This window comes from Alligator sinensis, unplaced genomic scaffold, assembly GCF_000455745.1.
Source record: "Alligator sinensis unplaced genomic scaffold, ASM45574v1 scaffold19_1, whole genome shotgun sequence".
NCBI classification, from domain to species: Eukaryota; Metazoa; Chordata; order Crocodylia; family Alligatoridae; genus Alligator; species Alligator sinensis.
In genome coordinates, this window is record NW_005841916.1 from 3,060,881 (window position 1) to 3,072,198 (window position 11,318).

General features: G+C 46.6%; 1 protein-coding gene across 2 annotated transcripts in view; it reads left to right on the top strand.

Moving 5' to 3' along the window:
* Window positions 1-9,941: 9,941 nt before the first annotated feature.
* The window catches only part of RIOX2 (ribosomal oxygenase 2), a 30,500-nt gene continuing 29,123 nt past the window's right edge, over window positions 9,942-11,318 (top strand). The window contains exon 1 of one of the 2 annotated variants that reach the window (XM_014517575.2): window positions 9,942-9,964. Coding sequence is in view for 1 of the 2 variants with exons in the window: in XM_006018896.3 (XP_006018958.1) it covers window positions 10,232-10,293 (62 nt within the window). In the remaining variant the exon portion in view is untranslated. Of the gene's footprint in view, window positions 9,965-9,991; window positions 10,294-11,318 lie in introns of those variants that run through there. The other variant, XM_006018896.3, reaches the window with a different exon arrangement.

Here is an 11,318-nt window from a genome sequence, read left to right on the forward strand (position 1 = left end):
AAGGAAAAAGCTACAATCTACCCATTGGCTTGTATGAGAGGACATCTGAAATGCATGCTTAAAAATAAGCCCAACAGCAACACAGATGAAATATCTAAAAATCTCTGGAACAGGTTCACACATCAGACCAGGGAATGTCAGTTTGTTTGACAGCAAGAATATTCATTAAAAACCCCAGTGACCTGGCTCTGTAAGTGTTACTTCTAAAAGGAACAAGGGGTTTTAACTGGTCCATGCAGGGCTTCACAGTTGTAGTCTGAAGTCTTTGTAACTTCTGAACTTGCTTATGGATTTTCATGTTACAGGGCCCTGCATCATGCTGCTAAATAATTGGTAGTTCCCTGAAATAAGTCGTCAATGCAGTCTTCAGTCTCTTATGCTATTCTGTAACCACCCTTCCCTACTCAGCCTCTCTTTTGCTTTTCCACCTGTGATCCATGCTACTGTAATGCAATCAGCACCATACGTCATCTTCAGATGGCTCTTGTCTTTATTTAGCTTGCTGTGCTCCTGTTATTCTGGCCAATTTGTATATACCTCAGCAGCCTTTGTGCTTGGATGGTGGGTTGGGGTAAGGAGATGATAAGTAAGCAGTGAATTGGGAATTAGCTGCAGGCTGGAACTGAGATGTCATTGTGCATTACAAAAATGGAGGTCTGTCTGACTTTGTTTGCATCCCTTTAGAAAAACATGTTTTTGAATGCTCCAAGATCATTGATCACTGAATAGTGAATATAGAGGAGTGCACTAAGTGTTCTGTAGGCAGTGCCACAGCATCTGAAGGGCAATCTGTTAGCTGTGATTGACTGGATTGATAAAAAGAACAGAAAGAAATGTCTGTGGTCTGTTATAGCAAGGTATGCCACTCATTGTAGACCCAGTCCAAATCAGCCTCATGCAAACCTTTTGTCGTCATCCTATCTTTTCTGTAAATTAACCAGATCAAACACTTGAATCCTTGAAGCGAGGACTTAAGAAAGCTCTGCAGGTAAAAAAGAAGTCTGTCATTATTACAAGATTCTTGCTATGCTGATTTTATTGTATGCATTGGTTTGGGTCTGTCACTCCTCTGGGTGTTAGAGGTTACGAGTTAGGGTGAGGAGAAATTGCATATGACTGCTTGGTTCAGTGATTCTGATTGAATCTCTGAGAATGAGAACAAAGGCAAGGAGGAAATAAAAGATAACAGTTACATAGCAGCAGTCATATTTTGCATAAGTTTGTCTCTGGGGTTCAGGCCAAACCTAGGTCTGCTGGAAGAAGGGTAGACAAACACAAAAAGTAGTTCAGCAGCCCCCCAAAAGGGTCAGATAATTGTAGAATTACTTGTATGGCTTTCTCAGATTGGCAGTACCTGGAATTTCTTGGTCTTGTCTTGCATTTTAAAGTAACTACATGAATGCAACATAGAAATGCATGCTGGTAAGACAATGTCCAAAAAGTAAATGCCTGCCAGTGCTGGGTTGAAATAATGGAGATGGAAATAAACTTGAAAGCATGAATCACTTTCTGGCTGGTATGATTTCACAGTTATGATGCTGTTTGTTCATTGAATAATGACATCTGTTACTTTTTGGAAAAAAATCATTTGTCAAGCTCCCAAACACAAAATTGAAAATGTTGATTATGTGCTGAATACAGAGCAACAAAAATCCCATGGACTGAGTGAGTATCTTGGCAGCCACTTTCCTGTCAAACAAATGAACAGAGCTAATATGCCTTTGATACTGTTCCAGGGAATCTGTCATAGAGAGCAGAAGTATATTTCTGGGAATGGCAGTGCTGCTGGGAGACTAGAGCCAAAGGACACACAGAACTTAGCAGCCTTGGCAATAACACGAGACATGAAGCTCAGCAGATTTGTTACATAAAACAGTGAATGTGGCACCCTTATTGCTCCACTGCCACAGACCACGCGCTCCCTACTCTGCCCAGTACATAAGCTCCAGTCTGTTTGAGAAGGTCCCATGTAGTTGCTCCAGATGTGTGCTCCAAAATCTTTAACCATATAAGTGACGTAAAAATATCAGTTTTTAAATACAGGTTGTCCTCTGATTCATTGGGGCAAGCATGTTCTTGTTTGCTGAAAGATAATCCTTGACTGCTGAGGGAGCAAAATACCACTGTAGGATTTTGGCAATAACTAGGGAATTCATATTCTAAAATTCCTAACGAATGCCTGATAGACAAGGTTCTTTGGGTAAATGTGGTATCTTGTATTAGACCAACTAAATAGTTGGAAAAATGTTCTTTGCAAACTTTTGAGCACAAGCACCCTTCGTTTGGCATAGGGAGAGTCTGCTGGTGCATGTGTGCTTTCCTGGGTGGAATAGAAACATAAGCCAATATGTACAATATAGGTCTGTGAAAATGCAAATGCACAGCAAGGAAGATCAGAGGGGATGGGAGCCTACAAATTTCATTTAATAAATCTACCGGATACAAAAAATCATGGACTAAATATAGACATTGGATTTATGGCACATAATAACCTGCTTGCCATCCGATAACCCCAGGTAATCTCTCTACATTTTACCAGCTACATACTATCAACAGCTCAACGTACACTCCCCTTATCCCACTACCTGTCTCTCACTTGTCTTTTAATCTATTTAGTTGATCTAATTAAAGATATCATATTTACCTAAAAAAACTTGTCTGTCTATGTCCTTAGACCAACACAACTATAACCAACATCATCTAATGAATGTCAGAATATTCCATAATATTGAATCCATAATTCCAGTTTAAACATCCCAATGCATGGGGGTGGAGGTGAAGGTGTTTGGAAAGGGACAGGAAAGAATCCATGTCTGTATTGGTGCTTATAGCAGTTTCTTCAGACTCATGATTCAAGAGGGTAATCTAATTTATTTGACCACTTGTCTATCCCAGTTGCAAAGGAAAAAAAATCCTCAGTAGAAAAATAAAATCCATGGTGTTTGCAATGGAACAGCAATTACTAAAGTACTTCCCCCACATGAAAACTACTATGTATGTGCTAAGTTTTATGATGGTGATGAAAAAAGATGCACCATTTATCCAGACAGACAACATACACATACTGCAAGTATTGTTCAGGAAGCACATCATGGTTTTGTCTTGAAAATAAAATGAGAGATGATGCCGGTTTTGTTAAAAGTGAGAATACTACACGTGCTCAAACAAAATGTATTTGTCAGAGTGTTCACCTTGGAAGCACTCATGTTCTGTGTCTCAGTGGATTGGAAATTTTCCAGTCAGGTAGCTGAAATAACAGCAGGTATGACTTATGTAGGATGTGACCCCCTTTATTTTTATCATTTGTTGTTATATCAGTCGAACATCTTTTAAGTGTTAGTGTGGGTTTTAATGCCACAGAACTCAGTTCTCTGATCTCCTAAGCTTGGCAACAAGGGATGGCTGTATCCTTATATGCGTGCCATTTTCATAAAGAAGCATGCAGTATTTCATCCCAGTAACATGTTTTTTAGAGAGCTCAGAATAAATGCCATTTCAGAGAGTGCAGATATTATTGCTGCCCTAATACAGACTTAGTTCCGATTTTAAATAAACTTTGCTGGTTGCCCTGAATGTTGGATGACGTCACAGAATCATAGAAAATTAGGGTTGGAAGGGACTTCAGGAGGTCCAACTAGTTGAACTCGCTTCAGGAGTTCATCTAGTCCAACTTCTCGCTCAAATCAGGGCCATCCCTAACTAGACCTAGATCATCACAGCCAAGGCTTTGTCTACTTGGGCCTTAAAAACTTCTAAGAGGTTCTATAACTTCTCTGAGTACCTGTTCCAGTGCTTTGCTACCCTCTTTACAAGAACGTTTTTCCTCACATCTAACCTCAACTTTCCTTGCTGGAACCTGAGACCATTGCTCCTTGTTCTGTCATCTGCCACCACTGACAACAGTCCAGCTCCATCCTCTTTGGAACCTCCCTTCAGGTGGTTGAAGGCTGCTATTAAATCCCTCCCCCACCAGTCTTCACTTCTCCAAACTAAAAGAAGACCAGTTCCCTCAGCTTCTCCTTGTAAGTCATGTACCTCACCCTCCTAACCATTTTTGTTGCCCTCTGTTTGGCTCTCTACAGTTTGTCCACATCTTTTCTGTAGGTGGGGAGGGGGTGGGAACTGGACACAGATGTGGCCTCAGTGCTGAATACAGGGGAAGAATGACTTCCCTTGATCTGTTGGCAACACACCTAACAGTGCAGCTCAGTATGCCATTAGCTTTCTTTGCAACAAGGGCACACTGCTGGCTCATATTCAGCTTATTGTCCACTGTAAGTCTCAGGTCCTTTTCTGCAGAGCTGCTGCCCAGCCAGTAAGCCCCCATCCTGTACTGGTGCATGGGATTGCTCTGTCCTAAGTGCAGGACCCTGCACTTGTCTTTACTGAACCTCATGAATTTTTTTTTTGTCCAATCCTCCAATTTGTCGAAGTCTCTCTGAATCCTGGCCCTATCCTCCAGTATATCTACTACTACCCCCACCAGCTTGGTGCCATCTGCAAATTTTCTGAGAGTGCACTCTATCCCATCTTCCAGGTCATTGATAAAAATATTGAACAAAACTGGCCCCAGGACTGACCCTCGGGGCACTCCAGTTGATACCGGCTGCCAACCAGACATTGAGCCATTGATTATTATCATTCAAGCCCAATGATAAAGCCAGTTTTCTATCCACTTTACAGTCCATTCATCCAGCCTGTACTTCCTTAGCTTGTTTGTGAGAATGTTGTGGGAGACCGTCTCAAAAGCCTTGCTAAAATCAAGGTACATAACATCCACTGCTCTCCCCGCATCCACAAAGTCAATCATTTCTTCACAGAAGGCAATCAGATTGGTCAGGCATGACTTGCCCTTGGTGAATCTATGTTTATATAAATACCTGAGCCAATAATAACTCAGGCAGAAGGCAAAGTAGAGGTGCATCTTATGGATGAATAGAATGAGAGATGAATAAGCTTTTGTGAGCCACAGTTTCTGCATCTCTGATTCAGTTAGTGCTAGCGGTGCTCAACCTGTAGCCTATGGGCCAGATCTAGCCCATGCAGCCATGCCATCTGGTCTGCAAGGTTCTCCACAGGTCCAGAAATATGATGGTGGCAGGGCTAATTGCTGCTCCCCTTCTGCCAAGTTTCTGGATCCCTGGGGAGCAATGTAAGCCCGATAACTTGGGCCTGTACATTAAATTGTGCCAGCATGTGGGGTCATGCTGGCATGTGGCCAATCCCACGTGCTGACACTGTCTGGGATCCAGCCCATGGGCTGACCCTGTGTTACTTGTCTGGCTTGCTGGGCTGCTAGATTGGGCACCACTGCTAGTCTATAAGGTGCCTGACTTCAGACTAACAGGGCTAACTACCTCTCAGTAACAAATCAGATCAAGGAACATGAAGATATCTTTTAAAAAGTCACAGGCAAATAAGAGGGAGAAAGAAACCTAATTTAAAAAGTATGTATTATCTATCCTTAAAAAGTGAATTTTTTGCACATACGGATTTTTCCAGGTGACAAACTTCTTTCCTACCTAAGTGATCCGGATACGCTAAATAGCCCAGGATCTATAGCTTTCAGAAGCAGCTTTGATTTTTTTTTAAATGGCTCACCTGGTGACAAACAGGCACAGCCAGCAGCAGAGACATGGACTGAATGTCTTGGATAATAAACTCATCCATTTATATGCATTATTATGATGGTTAATTAATGTGTGATAGCTTACCATTTTATTTGTTCAGCATCCAGGAGCTGGCTGAGTGCATTACAGAACACAGAAACAATTTGAATCTGACAATGATTTCAAAAGGCCTAATTAATGCTAATCATGAAAGACAAACATTTTACTTGGACTTCCAGAGACTGCAAAACAGAACTAGACTACAAAACTAATTGCACAAAAAGAGCTGGCTTTCAATGGGTAATTTAGTGGGGGAAAGGTTCTATTATTCCCATTACTAATCCTCCAAATCCTCTTATGTTTTTGAGTAGTCTTTCTTGCACATATCTATCTTCTTTTATTCTTTTCCACTTACATTAACAAGATAGAACTGACAGCTAAAGTCTGCTAGTTCATCTTTTTGCTGGCAAAACTACTTTGTAAACTGTAGGTATTTCATTGCTTATGAGCTACAAACGAACAATGACTGAACTTTGGCAAAAGTCAGCTAACATTTTCCACATGACATCCACCAAAATGGAAATTATATGTTATTAGGTATATTACTTTATGGAAATAAAATATACTTATAGGAAGATTAATATGGTCACAGATGCCACCCGGGGGCGCTTACTTGGGTCCTCCAGACTTGTCCCGTCGTTCTGAGTATCCCATGAACGCAGCCCAGGCATGACTTCTTAGGTAGAGGGGGAGCTTTCAGTCCTTCCAATTGAAAGATGCCAGACTTTTGATCCCTGATCCTCCCTGATTTTCCATGACCCTCCCTGGTTTTCCATGGTCCTGCATCAGGAGCTACCTTCCAGTTTAGCTCTCCAGGGAGCCGCATCACAAAGTTTCATGCAACAAATCCTATAGCTCTGTTTCTCCAGAAGGCATTTATTAAGGCAAAGGTCACCCAGCTTCCTCCAAAAGGGGTCCCTCTGTCCCCAGTCCAGCCTGCATACTCCAGAGCACCCCAAGGTTAGCTCAGCTGTTCTCTCCCCTCTGCATAGGCTCCCAAAGTTATTTTGCTGTTCACTCTCTTCACACTCTCCCCTGGTCTCAGGTTGCCATGCTGTTCCTTGGCTGCTCCATCCATTATCATACTCATCTCTTCCAGCTGCCCTGAAAGTATCTGCCCAGATACCCTGGAAGCCCCCTGGGTGTGGCCTCCCCACCCCACCATGTTGATGTGCTAACAAGGTCATTCACATCTTTGTTGATAGACTTGTCTTCTGTTGAACAGCTCAGCAATTCTGGTGTCACCGTCTTCTAACCCATTCTTTCCCCTCTGTACAAAGTTAGCTAGGGAAATTGAGGCATGCAACCTTGATTACAACACAAACACATTTAAAATAGAACTACTACAATAAAACCCAGAGCCTGCCACAGTAATAATGATTCTGAACATGTTTTCAGGATACTGTTGGAAGAGTGATTCTGGAACACAACTAAGCTTCAGGGGGGGTGGAGGAAAGAAAGAGGAATGTGGAAAAACTGTAAAGTCTATATTGAGTCAGTGGGGGAAATGTTAAAAAAATCAGAATGAGGCTTTCTGTCTTTGTGGCTCTGTGATACCCACTGCCTATTGTGTATTCCTGTGGGGTAGTTTCCAGATAAGCCTTTTCTCACAGGCATACCTATTAAATACTTGGAGGTAGAAAGGTGTTTCAGAGAGATGGTTTTCTTTTAAATGAAGACTGTTGCAAACTTCTCTGGGGGAGGCTGAGGTATGTCAGGGTGAGATGGCATTAGGGCCTCATCTACTTGGGGAAGCCAATCCTGCCAGAACAGGTGATGTGTTAAGTGCTATTTCCAGTAGGGGTAGGGTGGTGGCTGATCTCGTTAGCTAATGGGATTGAGGTCCTGCTTGGGCTCTTGGCCCAAACTAGACAATGGCTCTGCGGACAAAAGCAGCTGTAGGTGCGAACTGCCTGTCAAACTCTTTCTCTGTGCAAACCATACACCAACGCCCCTCTGGGAGGGGAAGTGTAACACTTTTGTCCCTGAGAAGGGAACTTTTTAGTTTAGGTCCATCATGGGAAGGTCAGTGAGACCCTCTTGAGCATGCTTGGTGGATAAATGGGGGGGTTGATGGCCAGAGGGGGTGTATCTGAGGGCAGCTGGAAGGGAACTCTCCGTTAACAGGGGCCCTGAGGAGCACGTTCACTGGGAACTCTGTGAACAGGGGCAGGGCTGGGTGGACTGAAGTGGCTGCCCATGCCCCTGCCCTTGTGCGAGCCAGGCTGTGTTGCCTCTTAGGCTGGGAATAGGGAGGGCACCATAACTAATTCAGTGTTAGCTAGTGGGGCACCCCCTGACCCACTGCTACAGCTTAAATCAGGGGGAAGAGAAAAGAGCTCTGGAGGAAAGCTGAGGCCTCTTGGGTGTATGAGATCTATGCGGTGCAGCAATCTCCATAGCACAGTGATTCCCAGCCAGGGTGATAGGGCTCCCTCAGTGCTGCCAGATCCTTTGAAGGGAGAAGTGGGTTGAGAAGCTAAGCAGGTAAGTTAGGCTCAGCCTCGTCTGTGTCTGGACGATCCCCCACTGATTGATTGGGGCTGGGTGAGCCCTGGGTAAGCTCTGACTTGGATGGCTAAACAGGCGCTAAACTGAGGTGCCCAATCTGAGCTCTGGCTGGGAAGTGACACCAGCGCGTGGCATCCATCCAGAGCCTCTAGGGAAGGCAGATTCAACATGCTGCTCATGGGACTCAAAATAAGAGGTGCGCTGGGGATGGTTAGGCTGGTCAGCAGCTGCTCTGCTCCCTGGGGAGCCGAATCAGGGCTGGTGGGGAAATGGGGTAATGAAGAGGGAGGGCTGGTGGCCACAGGGGGTGCACCTGAGGGCAGAGTTGGAAGGCATGGCTCTAGCTGGGTGCTCCGCCTTTTCCTTGAGAGGTTTGCAGCTGGCCTGGGCCGTTTGTTTGAATCACAGGCAAGAGACATAGGAGCTTTGGGGTTGTCATTGCCCCCCTATGGCGATGCCCCACCTAGGCGCTGCTGGGCCTGGGGGGATGTACATCCAGCATTGCCAGGTCTTAAATACGAAATTATAGCACTGGAAGCTCAGAGTGATCATACTTGGTGAAAAACTATCATACACTGAACAAATAGGCAAATAAGTCGTCTTATTTATAATGCTCACTGTAACTTGCCTGGAGCGAGTGAGAACTGAGTCATCCACATTGAAGCCTTTTTTTTATTTTGAGGCAAGCAGTCGTAAGTAAGAAAGTGCTGACAGCAAACCCCAAGTTGGTTAAGACTGGGGTCATGGGTGACTGGTGCCTCCTGAGTCTGGGGGGGTACCTGCAGAAGCTGGCAGGGGGACGGGGCTGGTGAGCACCTGCAGAAGCTGCCGGCCAGGACGGCCCTATTGGCGGGGCATGTGCCCCACCATGCCCCTGCTACTAGTTGCCTATCTATGACTGGGCTTTTGCCCCTGCTGCATCAATGAGCTGCCTCAAAACGGATGGTACATTTCGCAGACAAGGTTCTTTGAGTCAATCCGATGTCTTTTATTAGGCCCACTCAAATTGGGCCTGCACCTCCATTTGAAATTTTTTAGGGGTCCAAATCTGAGTGGGTCTAATAAAAGATATCAGATTGACCCAAAGGAAAGACTTTGGTCAGAAGGCAGCAGCTATCCAGTTTCACCAGCCTCAGAGATTTAAGGTTAGATCCACAGTTGGCTGCACTTGTGGCTCACGGATCGCTTTTTAATACATCCTCATACAAACATCACATAATGTGGGACTTGTCTTTTGTCTCCGTCTCATTGGACATGTGGCTAAGACCTGAGGGGGGGGGGGGAGTGGCTTGTGAACCTTGACACTGCCCGAGCTCTAGCCTTGGAAACGCTGCTTTAGACACGAGGCTGAAGCTGGTTGCTCGTGCCCAGCTCGACTAAGGAATAAGGAAGTGGGAGTAAGCAACTAGCTTCAGCCTCGTGTTTTAGACCTGGCTGAGGATGTCTTTCATTGCAACACAGCAAGAGACGTGTCTGAAGAGGTTTCCCGCGCAGGACCCCGCCTCCAAGGTGTGCTCTGCGGGAAGCGAGAACCCCCCTGATCATCACCCGCCTCTGCCCTGAGCCCACCGCGGCTGCAACCTGCCCCACGGCACAGTGTGAACGCCGCTTTTGGTATCCATTGCCCAAAGGCTGACAGGACTGCACCGAGGCCACTGCCCCGGTCCGCCCGGCGGCGCCTCGACTGTGGAGGAGGAGGAGCCGGGCGGAGGCGGCCCAATCCCCGCCCTTTCCGCCGCCCGCGTGGGCCCGCGGCCCCGGGGGCCGCCACAGCCCGTGCAGGGGTGAGGAGAGCCGCCGAGCCAGGCTCAGCCTCGTTCCCCCGGGGAAGGGCCCTGCGGCCCGCGCCGAGGGCTGCTGGGCAGGGCGCCGCGTGTGTGGTGTGAGGGGAGAGCTGCCCTGGAGCCCGCGGGGAGCCGCCCGGGAGAGACGTGGGAGGGCATTGGTTCACATACATGTTACATTGTTGAATCTGATCGATACAGCCGTCCCGGGGGGGGGTTTAAATGCAATAGGCATGTGCCATGGCCTTCCTGATGTAAGAGTCACGAATGTCCTTGCATCCTAAGACGAAGCCTCCCAGAATAGATGCACACAGAGTTGGCAGCCCTAGGTGAGGGGCCCCGCGTGTCTGGCGAGAGGCGGCGACGGGTGCCTTGAGTCCAGAAAGGATGTGGGTATGGTGCGAGCACGTGCCGAGCGGCGAGATGTGTGCCACCCCTGTGAACAGGGCGTAGGGGAGGGGAGGTGGCCTGAGAGCAGGCCAGGAGCAAGGGACTCCCCTGTTCGCAGAGCTCTGACCTGGGAGCTTGGATGTGTTGCTCAGTTTTGTGCATTCCCCACTTCGGTGGGAACGCTTACCTGCCTTGGGGGGGCAATGACTGCTTTGGAGTGGCAGGTTGTCCACCTTGCTCCAGGTGGCCATCAGGTCCGCCACCTCATCTTGGCTCCCAGTTTTGGTGCCATGCTTGTTGATGGTGGTGGAAGAGGTGGCTGCAGCCCTGGCTGGAGTCTGGGATATCCGCTGGGAAGTCCTTGGGATGAGGTGCCAGTGCTGACCTTGACTGTGTGACTGGGGAGCATGAAATGGCTGGTGTGTCACCATGCAGGACAGTTAAAGGGTGGGTGAGGCCACCTGTAACTTGTCACTACCACACAGTAGAGCTTTGCCCTCTGTGCTTGAAGTGGCTGCCCTGGGTTCAAGAGTGGCCAGGTTTGGGGTGGGAGCAGTGCATTATGGGCTGTTCGGAGTACCCTATGGTCAGCTTGTGCCAGGATGCTGGCCCAGGATAACTACATAGATGCACTCCATAATACCCCCCCAAAAAAGTGATGGCACATTTTATGCCAGGGTAGCAGACACATACATCTGCAAACTCACACTTAGGTGTGGGACAAAGCACTTCCTTCTGGGAAAAATGCAACATCTGTTTATAACCTGATTAACACTTGCTGTTGTCATCTTTTTCCCACTGTGTCCAAAGTGCTGGGGGAAACTCAAGTAGCTCAGTGCCTCCAATAGTCTTGTCAAGTCTGTTTAGATAACCAAATATTTGTTTGATTATGAGTTCAACTTGTAATATGGGAATAAGCTTTGGATCTCTGTTTTGCTTTAAGAATGTTGCATTCAAGGCAGGA